We start from the raw sequence: 20433 nt of genomic DNA on the forward strand, positions 1-20433 counted from the left end.
AAAACCTTCAAGCACGTGAGCAAGTAGCACCCACCTCCTTTCCTGTGCAAAGAGAGTTTAGATGATGTGTGCAGGTGAGACGATCCGAAAGGCGAAGGCAGCGGGGCCCCAGAACAGAAACCCTGGGTGCTCCCTGCTTCAGCCCGGATGAACAGCTGCTGAGCTCTTATTGCCAGTGAAGCCAACCGAGTCGTTGGCAGTGCTAAAAAAAATCATGCCCATTTACACGTAATCAAGTTATCGACATGGCTTTATAGTGCTGCGGACGCCCCAATTTAGGGAGAATTTCTGGACAGGAATATCATGCTGCTGCCTGGAGGGGGTGAGGAGGGGGTCTGGAAGTGCAGTGTCCAAACAACGAAGAACCGATGGAGACCAGAGGTGTGCAGGGAGAAGCATTCCCCCTTTGGAGGGGGGAAAGAAAGCGAGTCACCTTTGAAAAGCAAGAATATGCTCTTGGAATCCAAGCACCTGAGCTCTTCCAGCTCCCACTGTCCCTTTATTGCTTCTGGAGGTCAGTATGTTATACAGGTTTTGGTTTTTGTTTGCTAGAAAACAACAGATTGACGTAACGATGATGTTTGGAGCGACTGATAAAAATCACACCTGAACTCTTTTAAACATACCACAGTACTGAGTTACTCCTGAGCTGTCAGTGTTTGCAGCGTGTAACATTGTTCAAAATATGGAAAGTTGGCAAAATGCACTCCCCCCCCACCCGCTTTCAGAAAATGAAAAAAAAAAAAGAGAGAAAAGCTTTTTCCAGCTGTAACATCTGTTAAGTCTAACTAGCTGACAAGTGCTTCTGATGAAGCACGCTTGCCAGAACACTACACAAGAGGAGGAGGGACTTTATGGAGGAGGGAACGCAAGCTATTTTTCTCTTTCCCTCACCCACAAAATGCACAATACCATTTGCAAACAACAAGGAAACAACACGGCATCCTGGTAACATGCAACACGGGCTGATTTCGCAGGCCGACGCAGCCACACGTAGTTATCTCTGGGTCGTTACCTGTGGCAGGATCACGGGAGCACACGCTATCCCAGCGAAAGACTCTGGAAAATGCAGGTCTCTTTCCCACTCATCAGTTTCTGTGTTGTACACCTGCACAATGCTCGTGACATTGTTCAGATGCCAGTTGTACCCTCCTACGATGTAAATCTTTTTTTCTAGTAAACAACAGCCAGCTTCCGACTGGCCCGCGCGCATAGGGCTCACCGTTGTCCACTGGTCTGTTTCAGGCACGTAATATTCCACGGCCAAAACATCGAAACAACGGTCAACGTGGTCCATGCGGCCTCCCAGAGCGTAAATCCTATTATTTGCACTCACCATGGCATGCAGGACTCTGGGTTCGTTCATTGGGGTTTTAAACTCCCACTGATCCACGGCCGGGTCGTAACAGTGCAGGGCTTTTTTGTCTTCCACCGAAATCCCGTACCCACCCGAGATGTACAATTTGTCTCCTACCGTGGCTCCAGCGTGCCCCCACGTCCTGCGCTTCAGGGAGCACACGTAAGTCCACTCGTTATTTTTGGGGCAATACTTCTCCACGGAGGCCAAGCTCCCCGAGCGGTTCCTCCCGCCGGTGGCGTACACCATGCCGTGGAGGACGTTCAGCTGGAACTGGATCCTGCTCTCCTGCATGGCCTGGATACGCAGCCACTGGTTGAGGTGGGGATCGTACCTGTAGCAGATATCGACGGCTCCCTCGCCGCTCCGGTACTGCAGGTGCTGCCCTCCGACGATGTAGACGAAGTTGTCGAGCACGGCCACGCAGGAGTGGCTGCTGCCCACCTCCATCTCCGTCAGCTCCTTGAACTGGCGCACGTTGGCATCGGGCAGGTAGTAGACCTTGCAGCTCACCGTGCGGTCGTTGTCGGTGTAGGGGGTGCCGCCGAAGGTGACGAGGGACAGGACGTCCGAGCGGATGGTGGTGCGCGGGGACTGCATCTCGTGCTGGCGAAAGGGCAGGATCTGGTAGTTGAAGGCCTCCAGCAAATACTGCCGGCACAAGACGTCCTCCACCATGATGTCCAAGGTCTGAACGCTGTCCACCAGCTCCGAGGACTTCATGAGAGGGAAGCGGATGTGGCACAGCACCTGGCTGGCGTTGGCCCGGCGCGCGGGGTCGTACTGCAGCCAGCGGACGGCAGCACGGAAGAGGTCTATCTCGCTGCAGCTTTTCAGCTTATTGCTCTGCAAGAAGAAAACGAGGCGCTCCAGCGGCAGGTGGAGGAAGTCCTCCTCCTCGGAGATCTGGAGGAAGTGCCGAAAGGTGAAGGCATCGACCGATTCCTTCAAGGACGCGAGGCTGAAGGTGGTGGCCATCTGCCCGATGTTGAGACACGTTTCTACGCTCATGGCAGACTTCAGAAATTCTTCGCAGAGCTCCACGACAGGCACCATCTGGAGGAAGACAGCGGCTCCCAGCACATCCTGAATGCAGTCAAGATCAAGAGTCACTTCAGCACTGTACGCGAAGTCTATTATGTGTTTCAGTCCTTTTGCAGATACACCTTTCAGTTCGATCACATCTTGGCTGGCTTCTCTCATCCCGCCTGTGAACATTGCCCTGGAGGTCAAGAACACAAACAAAATTTCCCCCTCTTTAAACACACGTAAATGATGTATTACTTCTGATTTATTTATTTATTTATTTATTTTAACATACTGATTCTCTTAGGAAGGATAAGGGGGAAAAATAAACCAAGGCTAAATCTCTAAAAGCCAGGAGACCTAAGAGTATGCAATTATTATGTAAAGCTTGCATAAACAACGCACTGAGAAGTCACATTCGGCTATCAAAGTTAGGTTTTTCAGTCTCCCTGTCACTGGCAGCATAAATAAGGATGGTTCACAGGGCGAAGCACCGAGGAGTAGGCAGAGCTATGAGAGCAGGGAGTGCTGCGTGCTGGACCAACGTATCCATGACATGCAGCAACCAAAGGCTACAACAGGATCTGCACCAGCACAGGTCGGTATCCACACCCCTAACTACCTAATATTTTTTAAGCAAGAAGGATTTGTGAGCGTAAAAGAACATTCTTTGGAAAGACAATGTTAAAGAGGTCAGTGAGCCTCCGAGCTTGCGTGCAGCAGAGCCTTTAGGAAAAGATTTCGGTTAGCCCATTACACTGTAGGCCAGCTATCAAGTGGCTCCAATATTGCAGATGTAATACGATTTATGAACAGCTTTGGTAATCACAACAGAACCTCCCCTCCAAGGCTCATTCCCTGAAGAAAATCGGAGTTGCAACCACTTCAGAAAACGTCTGTTATGTTGCAGTACGACGGCAGGGGGCTAGCAGGCAATTTAAAGAAAAAAAAAAGAAAAAAAAAAAAAAAAAAGAAAGATTTTCTTACAGCACAGCTGCAAGCACATCAGTTGACCAGGCCACGCTGAGATTAGGCCCTAGATCACCTCCTTGGGAGGCTTCTAAATTCCACAGGAAGCACATACCACGCCGAGGGCTGCGCACAGGCATCTCGTAAACCGCTCCTCTCGAGGTGCTGCGTTTCCCAGCCACGGGGCCCGTGGGCGTGATGCGGACAGAACTGCACATTTTTTTTTATGCGTTTCCATTAAGTTTCGGCAGTTTCTGTTACATACTGGTAGCTCGGGGGCAAAGGGTTGCGCTGTGTGTAGTATTCGACAAGGAGCAGCTGAGCAGGGCTGGGGAAAGCAAAGTCAAAGCGGGTTGCTGAAGGACGGTGACACGCGGTCCCGCCATCCAGTGTCGCTGCCCAAACATCACAGCAAGCCTACAAAGGCTGTCACACCAAAGAGCTTTGAACTGCCTGCACATTTTAGGTTCCCCCACCACTGATAACCTGCTCTTGCGCATCTGAAAGGTAAATTCGCTGTGAAGGAGGTGTCGGAGCTGCCTTAGGAAGCCGCAGCGACTCCAAGGTGCAAGTTGCTGGGAGAAAATGCTGAGCAGACCCTCCTCTTCTGCATCAACACAGGAACAGAGAAGTACCTTGGGAACGCTGTCAAAAGACAGGAGTTCCAAGTTTCCTGTCCAAACCAGGCTAGAAGAACTGCTGCCGTCCAGCATAAACCTACAAAAAAGCTAAATGACCTAAATAAGGAAATATCTGCATATGAAATCAGCTTTCTGTAACCAAGTGACCAGGAACACTGCTCGCAATTATTTGTCCATACAGCAGATGAGAGCATTCTGCTAAAATCCCCTCGCATATCCCATGTCACAGCACAGCGTGCTGCCCTGATCCCCTGCCCCAGAGGAGATGCAGACACATGTGTACTCATGCATTAGCTGCACGGAGCTCAACGTGCACAAGCAAAAGAAAAGCATTATTGTTGCCACGATGAAGACAAACCATCAAGCAGAGTGCAATTCCTTTAAAAAGTGTTACATTTCTAAAATGCTGATTACATAAATGCCTCAAATTCACTCTTTTCCCTCCCCGTTCTGCATAAAAACAGAGTATTTTCCAAAGCTAGATTATTCTGCCATTGTTCCCCGGGACAACCTTCACACCGCAGAAGTTATAGCAAGAAACCTACTCAGCAATTATACTTCAGCTGGGAAAACACGCTAGCAGCGGCACTGCATACAGCATTTATGAATACAAATAGTGCTATTAGCATTTGGTGGAAGATCAGCTCCATCATTAATTGCGTGCCTGTTAGGGAGAGTGATAAGCTTGGAAGGTTTATGTTACCGAGGGGAGTGAGAAGGGAGAGAGAAGGGAAGAGCCTGGGCGGTGTGTACGTAAGACGGACACCATCAGAGCAGCCGAAGAAATAGGAGAAGGAAGCCAAGAGTCCCTTGCTCCTGATTACCTGCTCAGGTCAGGAAGGAACCTACACGTCAAAGGACTACAACCTCAGTTGACTGGGACTTCTCCATCCTCACTTGCTACGACCTCAAGCCCAGAAGCCCCACACCAAGCTCCCTGCCCCGTACCTGCTGCCCCCAGCACACCCCTCCCTCGAAGCTGCTGCTGCCAGAAAAGATCCCTAACTAAAAGAAGTAATTCCAAGTCAGAGCACCGTTATAAAAGACTGGAATAAAGACAGATGAACTCAATTTTTCACACTCTGCCGTTGGCCCACCCTGCATTAATTTGGCTACGAAAGCCCATCGCCGTGCTCCAGCTTTCTGTGACATGGGATGGGACAATTCTTCCCAGGGGGCTGGGAATACACACACACAAAATGCTCCGTGCCCTTCGACAGACAAGCATGACGCACTGGAGACAGATCGGTGGTATTTAAAGCTAAGGTGAGCGTTTTTCCAAGGGGCACCATCGTTCGACGGGATGACTCATTCCAGAGCCCTCGCTGCCACTTCCCGAGCAGCTGAAGCAGCTCCGGGGCAAAACCCAATTCCTCCAGCAGGCAAAGCTGCCAAGGTGGCTTCAAGACCTGGGCTTGAACCAGCAGCTGCAGTAAAACAACCTCATCTGAACGCAGAGGGACAGACTCCAGACCTCTAGACACCTACGGGTAATCCCATCGACATCCGCGGGGGCAAAACCAGAGCTCCAAAGGGCTGCGTGTGGGCGTGATGTTGGGATGTGGTGGGGAGGTTGGGGTGGGAGAGGACGGGGAAACAAAAACCAAGGGGAAAGGTACAAATGCCTGCTTCCCTATCAGATTCTCACCTGAAATAGTCACTGCAGGCAGCCAAGACAACTTTATGAACCTGAAACACTTCATTATTTATAGTGAGGATGACATCAAGCAGCTGAGCCTGAGCTCGGAGCGAGGCCAGTCCCTGCAGTAGAGTGGTGCTGTGGCCAGGAGCAGAGAACGTGCATTTCAGGGTGCTGTTCTTGTCAGCCATGCTAAAAACAGAACAAGAGAGACAGGCTGGTTTTAAATTAAAACAATATGTGGTATACCTACAAAGCATGCTGGGGGAGATACTGTAACACGAAGCAGTTTGAAAGCAAATTCCCAGCTCGATAGCCACACGGAACATCATGACATCAGTACCTCGGTTGCATTCCCTTCTCTCAGGACAAAAGAGACTTCCAGAACTGTAAATTACACTTTCCCATTACTGACAGCCTGCCACGCTGCAGCACACGGGGGCTTCGGAGACCATCCAACCTGCAGCGAGCGGGGCCAACCTCCCCGCCGAACAGCGGCGCGCGCACGCTGCCACTGCCCCCAAATCCACCCTGACCTCAACTTCGACCACGGGGCTCAATCCCAGTTGCTTATTCTTCTCAGCACCTCTCCGAAGTGCAGCTGCTAGATGCTCCGTGCCGTCCAAGGACGGCCCTGCTAGCCCTGTTTGATCCTTTCCTTATGCCTGACCCTCCTGAGAAGAGAAAAAGCAAAATATTACATAGCCCTGGCTGCTCTAAATAACGTCAACTGTTTGAACTGCACTGTAAACAGTCCCCTCCCAGTGTAAATATTTCCTTGGTTTTCCCAATGCCTCTCGCACATGTTCCTCAGTGCAGAGAGCATCGTTCTTAGATTCACTTGGCCTCAGATGCACTTGTCAGTGGAGGTGAACGTCGGCAGCAGTGCTGCGCAAGCGGAAAGGACTCAAGCTACTCCGTGCTGCTCTGAAAATCACTGCAGTGATGCTGAGATCTCCTGAGCAGGGCGATACGGGGTGCCCTGCACACCCCATGGGGGGCCACTCACACCAACAGGAGGCAGTAGGATCCATCTGCAAACGGAATCTGATCCTGCACTGCTCCACAGGGCCAACGTCCCGTGTTCTGGGAAGAAAACGCTCGAGAACCGCTCTTCGAGGTGGGTCTGAGCTTCTCAGAAGCAGCCTGCTATTTGGGTTTCTTTCTACATTTGAGGAAATCCTTTATGGAAGAATGACATAAAAAAATAAATAGGTGACAGTGAAGCTGGAAAGCTGGATTACTTGCTCCCAAGTCCACAAAACTTAGTACTGTGCTTAAAGGGTGGCGTTATTATTTAGGTAGATCGTACCAACGAAGCCAAAAAATAGCATTCAGATTATGTCCCGTTTAATCAGATCTGCTAACAGCCCTCCCCAAAAGTTCACTACCTAAACAACAACAGCAGCCACGCACAATGGACCAAACAAGTAGGCGAGGTCAGAGATGGGATAAGAAAACAGGGGATGTAAACAACCCCCAAACAATAAGGAACAATGGACGGGGCTTGCTCCTCGCCTCACTTATCGGGCTGCAATTTCCTGCGAGCTTTACAGAAGAGGCGAGTTAGGGGAAGTCTGTGATGTTCATCAGAGCACTGGGAGAGCCAACGCTTCGTGCAAGTAGCTCCAGAGCGCTTTGGGATGCTGCGGGATGCCGAGATCAAGTTTTTTTTTTTCGCAGCCTGCTTCAGAACCGAGATTTGGGAAGGCGCCCCAAAATTCGTATGGGGTCCTGCTGGGATGACTGACACTGGTCAGCTGTGCTTCCTGCAGCACACATCTCAAATCCCTACCTTGAAGTCAAAACATACCGAAGTCTCAGCACGGAGAACGGAGTCCAGCTACAACATCCTTCCTCTAATAACAAGGATTAGCAACGAGTCAGTTGCTGACAAGACCCTTATCCATTACTCCGAGAGCCAAGAAACGTCGGCGCGCTGCGGCTCTTCCCATGGCCAAGAAGGGAAGAGATTGGAGGGAGCGAGCGCATGAATATTCATCGTGTCAAACTCATTTTATTCTCCTCTTCGGAGCAATTCGCTGGGGTCGCAAGGAGGAAATACCACACGTAGGAAAGGACCGTGCCTCTGAACACGGTACCGTGCCCCAAGCAAACCCATTTGGCCTCCCACTGGACCAGTCCAACACACCAAGGCAGCTCCTGAGGTTACCGTAACTTCATCAGACTCCATCTCCTGCAGGATTCTTCTCATGGGAGTTTTCTTCCATGTTTTAGTCGCACCAGTTTGAAATAATCATTTTCCCTGTGCTGGCTCGAGGAGTTCAGATGTGATCGCTTTCACTCTGTCCATAAAAATGGCACAACCCAGTGTGGGTGCCTCTTCCAACAGCCTGCTTGACCTGAACAACCATGCCTCATCTTGCCTTTTCCTCAATTAACTTTTACAGGCACCGTAAATAACCAGAGCAAAGCTTAAAGGAGACAGAGGTACCTCTGTACAGGAATAAAAGTGCACGTGTGACTCGTTCCAACAGTAATTGCGAGCAGCTACCCCAGGAAAACTCCCTGTACCTGTCCCTGTGTCTTTTTACAGGTGTGGGGAATAAAAGGATGCAATGACTGCACAATCCTCCAGGGGAAAAAAAAAAAAAAAAAAGGCAAAACAAAACCCAACAGTGCGAGAAACACTGATAATATCCTTTTTTTTTTTCAGGCTGAAAAATAAAAAAAAGAGAATCTTTAGAAGAAACAGGCGAGCTGGAAGCACGATAAAACTCTCCAAAAGCCTGAGAAATCAAGCAGGAAACTTCACAAGAGACGAAGCGGGGGGAAGCCAGGTGAGCAAACAGCAACAGGCCGTGTTTGCAGCAGGGTTAGGAGGGATTTGGAGATAAAAGCAGCCTCGGCTCAGCCCCGCCGCCACCCCACGGGGCAGCCTCGCGCCTTGTGCCTGGCCTTGCTCCGCGCTGCATCGCGGGCGGAGGGGGGAGAGAGGCAGCAGTTGGATGGCAGAGCCTGAAACAGCACAAAAGGAAGCCTTGAACGTTTGAAAGTGCCTTTGTGAGGCCGTCCCTATCGAAGGCGAGATCTGAATATGCCGCGTACTCGAGAAGCAGCCTTGCAGACAAACTTCAGCGGAGTTGCATCTACTTCTCAGGGGTTCAGAGCATGCCTGCAAGAGAAAAGCTTTTCATCACACAATAGCGAGAAAGCGTTTATTCTGCTCCTGCCCCCAGCCCCTTCAGATGGAGGCAGGGCCGACGAGATTCTGGATTTTTCCTTTTTTTTTATTTATTTTTTTTCCCGGCTTTGCCCTCAAAAGGATGGCAGAGCTTTTGCGGAGGCTTCTGCAGGCTCTGAGGGGGGGGGGGGCAAACACGTGGACATACAGCACGGTCATTTCTCCTCTGGAAAAGCAAAAAAGGTGAAGTCACGGCCCCATCAAATAGCGCTTCCACGGCACATCCCACGGGCCTCACCGCGACCTGCAGGGGGGATCCGAAAATGTTGACATGACTGGGGACTTTATGGTGAATACAGCGGCATACAGGTGACTTGAGCAGAACAGAAATCCCACTTTCCGTAGGGAAAAGGCTGCAGTGGTTGAAGGCATCTTTATATTCCTCTAACTGCATCCACAGCACGAGCAGAGGGGAAGCTGGAATTCAATTCCGAAGGGCTGAGAGTTTTGGGCAGCCCTCTCCAGGACCCTGCCACCATCTCTGACACCCCATTTCCAAACCTGCCAGGGGACAGCTGATGGGACAGAGGATTTGTCCCCAAGCTGCTGCTCTGGACCAGATTGCTTTCAATCCCCTCCAGTCACCGCCGGGCACAGCATGGTACACGCGGCCACAACTTGGGGAAAATCAACCCGAACCTGTCGCAGGCTTGGGGAAAGGTGAAAGCAAGGGTTAAGGGAGTGGCTCCAGCCAGACAGCAGGCAGGCAGGGAAGGCAAACAAGCCCAGAAATTCTCCTCCTGCCGCTCTGCCTACTGCAAGAGCTTGGCCACCTGCTCATCCTTGCCCCAAGCACGCTGCCCGGACTCCTACTGCCGCGTTTCTGAGCGAGGACTGTTTGGTTTTTGACCCGAAACAGATGCAGCGAGGAGGCGTCTGAACGCGGGGCTGGACGCCCAGGGGACCTGTAAAACTGACGGGCTGAGAGGTATTTAAGGGCCACGCTTCAAGAAGCGGCTCAGATGAGACACAGAGAACACCCCGGCGGCGTTACGCCCACCGACACGACCTTGGCTTCATCCGAGGTCTGCTCCCGGGACAGCCGTCCCCGATCCCTGCCTCCTCTGTTCTCCACCACATCGTGTGACCCAAGATGCATTTCAAGCTAATGAATCATCATTATTTTTTTTTTTTTTCTTTCCACCAAATCTGTACTGATGATTAAAAACATCAAAGCTGGAATTAAAGGCTTACCAAGCATGAGTTCACATTTCAGCATGTTTGCAACTCCTGCACAAGTACAAACAGAGGGAATTACACCAGGCTAAATGAAAACATTTCAGTGAGCGAAGTGAGAAAAGAAGTTTTGTGCTCCACAAGTCCTCTTGCTACTCTCCTTTTATACCGTGGTCCTCCTTGGAAGGGCAGAGTCCTGGTGCTAGCATCAATCTGCATCCCAGTTCAGCATCCTTGCTAATATCCACCCACGTTTCCCCCCCTCCCTGGGCAGGTGGTGCTCGGTAATTCTTCATCCAGGAAGAAACTCGAGGGGGTTGGCAAGATTTCTAAGCAGGGCAAACTTCCAGCAGCCAGCCTCTCCAGTAAACACAAGCTCTGAAGGCAGGACCCTGCGGGGCATGGCTGGGGTACAAAAGAGGCCGGAGGAAAGGCAGCAGCATGTGTGTGTTCGCATGCATAAAGCCCTCGGTGCCACACAAACAAAGGGCTCGGGATTGCAAAATAACCGGCGAGGCACCTTCTGAGCACTCAAGCCTGCAAGAAAACGTTTTCTGGCGAGAGCAGCAGAGCTAAGAAAGCTGAGGAGTAACTTTATTTAGCACGTATGGTATGAATATTAAGGACCTTCTTTAAGAGCCTTTGAAAGGCAGCATTATAGGGATTTTAATAATGCAAATCATTTAATGCCCTTCGCTTCATGCCGAAGGAAAAAAAACACATTCAGGTTCTGATTTTTAAACTACAATTAAGACACTTAAAATCAAAACAAAAGTCAAACTCCCTCGGATAAGTCACCGGTAGCCATGGTTACTGCAATATTTCAGCTCCTCAGGCTTCGCATCACATGCCCAGGCGCTGAAGATGAGCTTGCAGCACCGCGCACGCTGCCGAGCGTTACGGTGGGGCACAGAGGCCAGCCCGGAGCTGCAGGTTTGGTGTTTCCTGGGGCCGTTGCAGCCCCCGTGGCACCCCCAAGCCTCGCGTGGCAGACCCAAAATTGGGGTGCGAGGCAGGTTCCTCGCTGCCAGGCGGTGGGACTTGAAAAAATCCCTGCCCTGTTAACCTACTTACGTCCCCAGCAGCACGCAGGGCTGTCACCAGCACCCCATCAGGAACAGCCTTTCCCATCGCTTGCCTGTCAAATTAGCAACGACAATCAGCACTTAATGATCAGCAGCTAATTAAATATTAACGGGTCGAAGGAAGGCGATGTTTTCCAGCGAAGCGCAAACATTCTTAGGAAAGATACGTGAGCAAAAATCAGTTCATCGATTTCTTTGTTCCCTCTTCCACCTCCTTCTCTTAATTTCTCTCCTGTTTCCCTCCTCTGCCTCCACTCACTTTCCCCTCCTGACACCCTCTCCTTCATCAAGGCAATAAATACCAGGAGAAAGCCTGGGACTGATTTTTCTATTTAGAAGTGCCTAGCAATTTGGAGCGCTCAGATGAAGATTATAAATGGGTCTGAAGTTTAGGAGGAGTAATATTTTCTGGGGAAAACAGTCTTCTGAAAAACGCCTCAAGTTGAACGGTGAAAAATCGGTGTGAAAACCCTCACCTTCTAGCTTTTAAACTCCGAGTCTCAAAGTTTAAGGAGAGTTAATGCTCAGTGAAAGGAGAACGAGTAATTGTGAGAAGGTGTTTTTTTGTTTTTTTTTAAAAGAACAAAGCCCAACCTTTTGGCTTTGTGTGAGGGGGATGTGATACGCCTGCCCATCCCACAAACAGGCAGCTGAGGCCTCAGAAGGTCGAGTGCCCGACGCTGGGCCAGGACCGGGCACCACTGGGCTCCCACGCCCTGCCTCTGCAGGGCAGCCCACGCCTGATTCTGCCTGGCAGGCGGTGAAAGCAGCAATTAAAGGCATTGCACAAAAGCCAAAAAGTGCCTCATGCTTCCCTCCTAAGTGCTTTCCAGAGCAGGTCCTCCCGTTCCACCTACTGCTTGCCTACCCACATCCTACTTGTCCCGACACTGGAGCCAAGGAAACCCTAAAACCCAGGGCAGCGAGTTAAAGCAAGCATTTTTTCAACTTTTTGTTTTTAATATTATTTTTTTTTGTCCCTCCCAGACACGTTTCCGAATCTCTGTCCCTCTTGTTTTCTGTGCTGGATGCACACGGGGCGCAGCAGCCACACACACACACGAATGTCTTCTGTGCCCAGCCTTCAATCGCGAGCCAAAGGAGGTGGGATTTTGGTTTCTGCTAAAAGCACTAATAAAACTGGATGGCTGTCAAAAGCTGGCTGGCCTGGTAAAACGGAGCGTTGGAGCATGGAACAAAAAAAGTGGAGGGCGAAACATCTGAGCACATTAAACTCCGTGCCACCTCATGGAGCTTCAACGTGAGGGACTGGTCAGTACACGCTGTACCCGGGACAAATTGAGAAGAAAAAAAAAAAAAAAAAGAAAAACCCAACAAGATTCTTAAAAATGTTTCTGTCACAGAGCCAGGTTCATCTTTATGCTGGTGCAGGGACAAAGGGGAAAAGCAGTTTGGCGCTCTTCATTTGGGTACTGAAGGGGACAGTGCGACTCTCAAGAGCCCTGTGAGCCCCGATTTGTGGGGTGGGGGCCCCGAGGTGCCCCCCATGCTAGGCTGAGACCACTTACCGTGATGTGCTGCTCTCTGTGCTCGGACCCGTGGGTGGCGACCACCACCGTGCTGCTTGAGACACCACTGAATTACCGAAGGGATGAGGTTGGGAAGGACCTCGGGAGGTCCCTGCTCCAGCAGGGCCACCCATCCTGTATTTCTGCCATGACTGCGAACGGGAAGGTGCCACCCCCGAAACTTTCCAGTGAGTCTACTCTCAGCAGCCCCAAAGATAACCCCGCAGAGCCAGGAACAAACTGAGCAAAGAGAAAAATCACCCAGAGCGTGTCAATGGTCCAACGAAGTCGGCTGCTCCCGAGGTCAGGCAGCAGCACCAGGACCACCAGAGGGACGGTGGATTTCATACCCCGTAAAATGTGGGCACACGAGGGATGTGTCTCCGTACAGGCTCTTTACACACTTGATACTGCCCTAAACCGTTCTGTGTCCCCCCCACCCCACACCCTTTTGGTCAAACCCTTGGTTTGAGGAGAAGGAAAGCTGCGGCGATGCCAAAGGAGCAAGACAGGAGGCAGACCCACCCTTCCGCAGCACGCCGCCGCGGCTGGTGTAACCCCAAAAAGCCGCAGCGGGCGCTTCCCCCGCTGCCATCCCCACGCACCTCTCCGGCAGCACCCGTGGCAGCCGCTGTGCAAAGGCCGAGAGGCACCTAGTGGTGCCGGGATGCACAGCAGAGCCACCAAGGCCACCCCAAAAGGGACACCCGCTCCAGCCCCGAGCACGGCTTCGCGGCTGGGCTGGCGATTCCCACCCTGCCCCGCTGTCTGCCTCGTGTTATCGAGTGTTTTGCGTTCAGAAATGGAGCGTAGGACGGGGCTGAGCTGGTCCGTGGCACTGCCACCGCCTCTTTCAGCCGAAAATCTGTCTCAGTTTCCCAGCTTACCCAAGCCAGCGGTGGCTGGGTCACGTTCCCGCTGGGCACGGCCCGTTTCAGCTCTGCTTGCAGTTCCTACTGGGCAAAAAAAAAGTTCTCCCCACCAAGTAAATCACCCTGAGACCTCCACAACCATACCGATCTCTTGGCTCCACGCGAAAATTTAGGAAAGCTTCAGAACTGGACCACGAGGCTCCCGGAGAAGCGTTCCTCTCAGTCTGTTTCTGCAGCATCCGATCGCAGGCTCTGGGCAGTGTCGAAACAAACGGGGCAGCACCTCCCGTGCACGTAACCCCAGCGCCGTGGCACACGGGGAGCAGAACAGCCCCGCTGTCGTGACCCGCAGCACGCCGCTCCTCCTGCCCCTGCGCCTCCTCCCTGCAGATTATTGCCCCTGAGCAGCCAGGGACGTCGAGCAAAAGCAACGTGAAGTGATGAAACAGCAGGCAGGGGAAAGAAACGCAGGCCAGCCCTTTGAGGCAAGCTGTAGAAATCGTGTTTTGCAGCAGATGCAAGCAGCTGCCCCAGCGCTTGGCACTGTAACGCCAATTCCTGTTCGGTTCCACCATCAAATCCTCTTACTGCCCCGGCTGCTTGCTGCCTGCTTCCCTCCTTACCTAAATCCTCTGCACTTACCTTCTGCAGGCGCGTGCCCGTCCCAAACAGCAGCACTTTTTCCAGCTTCTCGGGCAGTTTGGCTCTGCACACACCTCGTGCCACCCACCCTAAGTGCATCCCCTGAACAACAAAACCCAAGAAGCCCAGAAATGGAACAGTTTTTCCTGATTTTCTTGACCTACACCGATTTCTGTGCAAGTTCAGTGTTCGTCTTCCATACAAGTGACGTCTTCGCCATCATCCCACGATGCGAGGCTCTTCCTCTCAAAGCCACCAACATCAAGCAATACTCGGGGGCAAGAGAAAAACCTTTCAAGAATCACTGAAGTTCACGTTTGGTCTAAATAAAGCCTCCAGCTCAGAAATCTTCCAACGTTGAGAGAGAAAGCAGCAGTTATTTTTACAGTGATTCAATTAGAGTGTAAACATTTACACCGCGTCTACCAAACCTAACAACTAAATCTGTTTAAAAATTGCCACGTGGCAGAGAAGAGAACACAAAAACCACACAGAACCCAACTTTGAACAATTTCAAAAGAAAAAGAAAGTGTAAGCGAAGACTGGAGCTATGTAAGACTGCAGTACCACAAAAGCAAGGCAGGCTCCCAGCCCTTATCATCATCTTCCTTCCCCTGTTGCCATTTTACCCCGTCCTCCTCTACGTTTGCTCTCCCTCTCGCCGCTTTCTTCAGCAGCAGCAAGGTTAGGGGAGTTCAGGTCGACTTTCTCTTGATGTGAACCGAGACGCATGTACTTTCAGATAAGCAGGACCTGCGGGTCTCCCTCCTCCATTCATCCTGGTTTTGACAGGTGGGATTGCTTTCAGCAAACACGCCAGCGTGTAACGCTATTAGCGAGGGTTTTGAACAGTGTTTATACAACCTGGTTGCCTTCCTTCCCTCCAGGGATTATCCCAAGTTCGAGAGACACGCAGCCCTCCTCGGCAGCTTGTCTGGGCACCCCGATTAATTCCTGCTCAAGGGCCTGTGCGACAGATCCTCTGCAGCAGCTGAAGAGGTATTTCTCCTAGATCTTTGTGGGACTTTGCTTTGTGAGACCCTGCTCTACAAGCACTGCTACAGAGCTCACACATCTCGCTGCCTGCAGCACAGGGAGCTTCTCTTACCGAGGGCACCGACGGGTTGCACCATTTCTGCTGTCCTTACCTGCTCGCCAAGCTCAAAGCACATCTTCGGGAGCAGCGCTGAGCGCAGCATTACACACAGGGTAATTACGTAGCCTGAAACACTCCCTCCACGCGATACCGAGGGCTGGGAGCAAACCATGCAACCCATTTGCAGTGCAGGAAACTCTACCCATAAGGAAAAAAAGAATAAAAGGGCAAATTTATTTCACTATGGAAGATTCAGGCAGTTTGCTTTTCAACTTGCAAGCAGAGAACCTCGTGTCCACGCCGCCTCGCACGGCATGTTCCTTATCACAAGAGCACGGGATCCCCAGCAGACAAGCTCGTTCTCCTGCTCCGGGGGAGCCAGCGTGCTGGCGGGCAGCTAGCAGCAGCCACGCGGTCGCAATTCCAAAGATGGAAATTCTGCTGCCTGCGTACCGCTGAGATGGCATGCGCGTGGAGCGGCGAGGGAGGCCTTCGTCCTTTGCCCTAGAGAGCAAACGCTCAGGAAGTGCAGAAAAGTCAGAAGCAGCTAAGAAGGAATCGCGAGTTGATGGGGCATGCCCTTGAAATTCTCCTCTTGCTCTACACGGGCTACGCAGCGTATCCAACGTTCCCCATCAGGTTTTTCCCCCGCAGGCTCCCTGGTGGGTTTACTCCCCGATAAATCCACCCTTTAAAACGGGAGGCGTAACGACCAGCGGAGAAGCAGGATCCAGATCTCACCAGGCTTTAATTTAAAATTATCAAAGAAAACAAACACGCAGCGATGGAGAACGCCGCGGAGCTCCAGCTCGGGGAACGGAACTGCCGCAGCTCCAGCCCGGGTGATTTATCACAGCCCTGAAACAAATTACTTCCATTTCTCACTGCTACGCGCCCCACACCGAGACGCTTCCCAGCCCTACCAACACCTGTGTGCGAGACGCGCCGCTGCTCCTGTTCAGAGAGGGAAGGAAAAAAAAAAAAAAGAGGTGCAGGGAGAGAAAATGAAATGCCCAAGGCAGCTCGGCATCTAGTGCACACAGGCAGTCATTAGAAAAAATAAAATATATGTAGAAGGTGAGAATTCAGACAGGCTTCTCCAGTGAGGAACAATGAGCCTAAGAGCCTTGCTCCTCGAGCACGGTGTGATGTTGTTTCAAGAGTGGATTTGGGGAGAGCCAAGCTGAGGATAAGAGCTGCTTTGAAGCTTTGAGGCTGACGGCAGCTCTCTAAATGCCGCCCAGAGCCCTGACTTCTGGGTGAGGATGGAAACCAACGCGTTGGGTCCAGAAATCCTCCAGGTGTGAGGAGCACCTGGACCAGCCAGCACGGCCTGCTGGCCCCAGACACCAACCTGAGGGCTCACGGATGTGGTGGGCACCGAGCCCAGCACCTCGAGCCCTATTTCACCCATGCCACAGTACCTGGGTGCCCGGCGGCTCGTGCCCTACTGATGACGGCTGTGACAGATACCAGTGGCTCTGCAGGACTGTCCAGTACCATAGGCTGTGTTAAAAACCTGCTGTTTTACAGAACGGGCCTGAAACCCCAAAAAAAAACTGAATGCATGCCAGCGGGACCTATGTGTAATAACCATATCCCCAAATTTACAGGAATACAAAGCCTCCCGCCAACTCCAGCCTGGTGAACTCCAGCAGTGAAAGCATCGCTGTTATTATTAATATTGTTATTATTGTTATGATTATTATTGTTATGATTATCTTGCCATTATTATCGTTATTACCCTCATGCCCATCATTTACAGCCCCGCTCCGCTCCCTGGGGCGGACGACGCGGGAGGCCGGGCTGGGCGCTCCGCCTCACCGCGACCCCCGGGGCCGAAAGCGACGGGAAAAGAAATGAATTAAAAAAAAAATAATTAAATAAATAACAGAAAACGAAGGGAACCCTGCGGTGAAGCAACCCCCGCCCCGGCCAGCCTCCAAGCGGCCTCCGCAAGCCCAACCGCACCGGGCCGGGCACCACCCCCCCCCCCCCCCCACAACCGCCCCAAGCCCCGCCGGTCCCCGGGGCCTCGCCGCTTACCCACCCCCGAGCCCGGTTCCCGGTCTGAGGCCGCGGCCGGGCCCCTCTCACCTGCTCGGCCGCTCCGCGGCGAACTCGGCCCCGCCGGACTCCGCCATCTTCGCTGCGCCGCCGCCGGGCCCCGAGCTGGGAGGCGGCGGCGGAGTCGCCGCGTTAAAGGCGCAGCGGCGAGAAGGGGGCCCCGGGCGCTGCTCCGCGCCCAGCCCGGGCCTGGCGCCGCCCCGCAGCCGCCGCCACAGCCAGCGGGGGGCCGGGCACAGCCCCCGAGGGCGAGGGGGGATGTGGGGATCCCGCCACAGGGGTCCCGTCATGAGCCCCGGGGGTTGTTGTGATTCCAAAGATGAGGGGTCTGGGGAGCCCTGTCATGACAGTGGGGGGTGCAGGGGGCTGTCACGATCCCACAGACACAAGGGTCCTGTCATGAGCCCAGGGGTTGTCACGATCCCACAGACACAGGGGTGCTGTCACAAGCCTGGGGACTGTCACCAAACCACAGCTGAGGGGGTCCAGGGGAGCTCAGTCACGACATTGGGGGATCCAGGGGGCTGTCACGGTGCCACAGACATGGGGGTCCTGTCACGAACCTGGAGGTTGTCACAGCCCCACAGACACAGGGGTCCCCTCATGAGCCCCGGGAGTTGTCGTGATCCCAAAGATGAGGGGGTCTGGGGAGCCCTGTCACGACACTGGGGGATGCAGGGAACTGTCACGGCCCCACAGATATGGGGGTCCTGTCATGAGCCTGGGGGTTGTTGCTGCCTCATACATGAAGGGGTCTGGAGGTTGTCACAGCCCCACAGATGATGGGTCTGGGGGTTGTCACGGCCCCACAGACACAGGGGTCCTATCACAAGCCTGGGGACTGTCACCACCCCACAGCTGAAGGGGCCCGGGGGAGCCCAGTCACGGCTCTGGGGGCTGTCACAGCCCCGTAGATGAAAGGGTCCGGGGGAGCTGTCGCAGCCCCACAGATGAGGGGATACAGGGGGAGGCTGCAGGTCTCCTGCTGACAGCAGCCCCACCAGCAGCAGCCGAGGGACTTTCAGGGTGGCCTGCGCCCAAGCCCTGAACCTTTTCCCTCTGAATTCCTCCTGCAATCCCTTAAACACCTGGAGAAAGCGCGGTGTGCAGACAGGTTCAGGCAGCCCACGTCCTCAGGACACCACAGCACCGGCAGCGCCTTGGTGACCCGAGCAATTACCCAACCCAAGCGATTATTCAACCCCAGCCCTCCAAGATTTTATCATTAAAAAAAAAAACAAAACACTTTGTGCAAGAGCAACAGTACCCTCCAGAGGGTGCAGTTTTGTTGTCAGAGCTCGTCCGGGTGTCCGCGATGCCTTTTCCACGAGGCACCCGGACACATGCTCGGCATCCTGGCTCAGCCATCGCCGTAGCCGGGGCCAAGCGTCGCGGGGCCGTGTAATTTTTCAAGCCGTCGCGCATCTGGAGGCAGCGGACGGGCTCGAGGGCATTCCAGTCATCAGTGGAAATCGGGAAATTATTCATAGCGGTGGCCCTGCCAACGACCGTGGGTAAATTTCTTTGATTTCCCATGCCTGCGTCCACATCTGTATAAGGGAAAGGGGGAATTCGCACATGAGAATAAACACACTTAGAAAGCCATGAAAATACCCTTTCAAGTCAGCCTGATGAAAACTTCATGTTCTGGAGCCCTCTGCTTCAAGGAGAGGAATCTATTTCAGAGGCGAAGCTGTGTATTTTTCTTATTTAAACCTTCTAAATCTGCTGGAGCATTAAAACTATTTGGCATTTCCACAGCACATTTCATTCCCAGCTCCAAATGCATTTTACAGACATTCATTAATTAAGCCTCGTAAAACCTTGGGGAGAAAGGGAAGCAGGACTTATTAATTTGTTATTTGTATTGCTGCGGCACAGGGAGACCCCAGCCAAGACCTCGGGGCCCTGTTATTTTAGACCCGACCCACACAGGACAGGAGATGTCAGCACACCAAAGAGACACCGCGGGGAGAGCAGCAGGAGGAGCGGGAGAGCCAGGAGAGGCAGAAGACGATGCTGTAAACCGTCGGAAGATCCCACAGCACCGCATCCTCCGCGTCTCACCCCGCTGCCCTTTCCTCCTTCTGCTCCTGCTGCTGCACGGCGAGGCCGTGGAGTCCAGCGCCCACCACTCCACATCGCTCTGTGCTCTTTGCTGCCGAAAAGCAGCTCGGCTGGGGCTTCAGGGATTTCTTCTCCTGCCTCTCCTTACCAAGCCCTGGTGCTTATCCTGCTCCCTCCACCACCAGCTCTGCTCCATTCGATACTTCCCACTTTCTCCCGGGGCCACTTTCCGTAGCCTTAGCCCCACAGCACACCCCCTTCTTTACAAGGTTTACGCTCTATGCTTTCCCTCTTTATTTTTTAGGTTCCTCTCTATATTTTCAAGTGCTTACATTTCAGCCCAAGACATGCGCAGCCATAAAGCAGCCCCTCTGCCATCCAGCCCGGCCGCGCTGCGGAGCTCTGCGTCCCTCGCAGCCGGGCGGCTTGGCGGATGGGAGCTGCGAACGTTACACCTCTGCTTCCCCGGCAGGAAAACCCAGGCTGTGCCGCATGCTGTAAATGCCTTTCACATGTTCCCCAGATCCCAGTTAAATTGAACCCCAGAAGGTCTCCCAAAGCATGAAAAATGCATTTATAAGACTCTGGAAGGAAGATGTATTCCATAACTGCTCTGGTGACCAGGCGTGCTGACTTGTGTCATGTGGAGAAGGAACCAAAAGGGGGGTATTTCTTGTTATTTCATACTGCTGATGGGATTTTATCTCTCACAGCAGATCCAGGAACTTTCTAGTTACCATTATTGTTTGATTTTATGGGCCATTTGATATTTATTTTTATTTCTATTCATTATTTGTTGAGTGCACTTAGCCCCTTCCCCAAGGAGCCTGCCTTATATCTAAGGTGATTTTTATGACCAGTGTTAGCACAGCATCTGAGTAACTCGCACAACTTTAATATATTTATCCTGCACACACAGTATATCAAGGCAGCCCTGGTTTTCCTACTGTGGAGAGCGGTGATCTCCCTGTAAAATCATAAGTCTGACTTACTGGGCTAAAAAAATATATTAAAAAAAAAAAAAAAGAAAGAATCAGCCCCCAAACTATTTACATTCCTTGT

General features: G+C 52.4%; 1 protein-coding gene across 3 annotated transcripts; it reads right to left on the reverse strand.

The window, feature by feature from the left end:
* Positions 1–768: 768 nt before the first annotated feature.
* On the reverse strand, positions 769–17382 carry KLHL26 (kelch like family member 26). Of its 3 annotated transcripts, XM_032203684.1 has the most exons (3): positions 17335–17380; positions 5642–5824; positions 769–2579 (listed from the first exon to the last, which is right to left on the reverse strand). In XM_032203684.1, exons 2-3 carry the CDS (start codon positions 5821–5823, stop codon positions 998–1000), a joined length of 1764 nt encoding a protein of 587 aa, XP_032059575.1. In that variant the 5' UTR covers position 5824; positions 17335–17380; the 3' UTR covers positions 769–997. The 3 variants fall into 3 exon arrangements, with proteins under 3 accessions (XP_032059575.1, XP_032059576.1, XP_032059577.1); XM_032203685.1 differs by lacking the exon at positions 5642–5824 and having other exon boundaries at positions 17335–17382; XM_032203686.1 differs by lacking the exons at positions 5642–5824; positions 17335–17380 and adding an exon at positions 8702–8743.
* Between the last annotated feature and the right edge of the window lie 3051 nt (positions 17383–20433).

This window comes from Aythya fuligula, chromosome 26 (assembly GCF_009819795.1).
Source record: "Aythya fuligula isolate bAytFul2 chromosome 26, bAytFul2.pri, whole genome shotgun sequence".
Lineage (NCBI taxonomy): Eukaryota > Metazoa > Chordata > Aves > Anseriformes > Anatidae > Aythya > Aythya fuligula.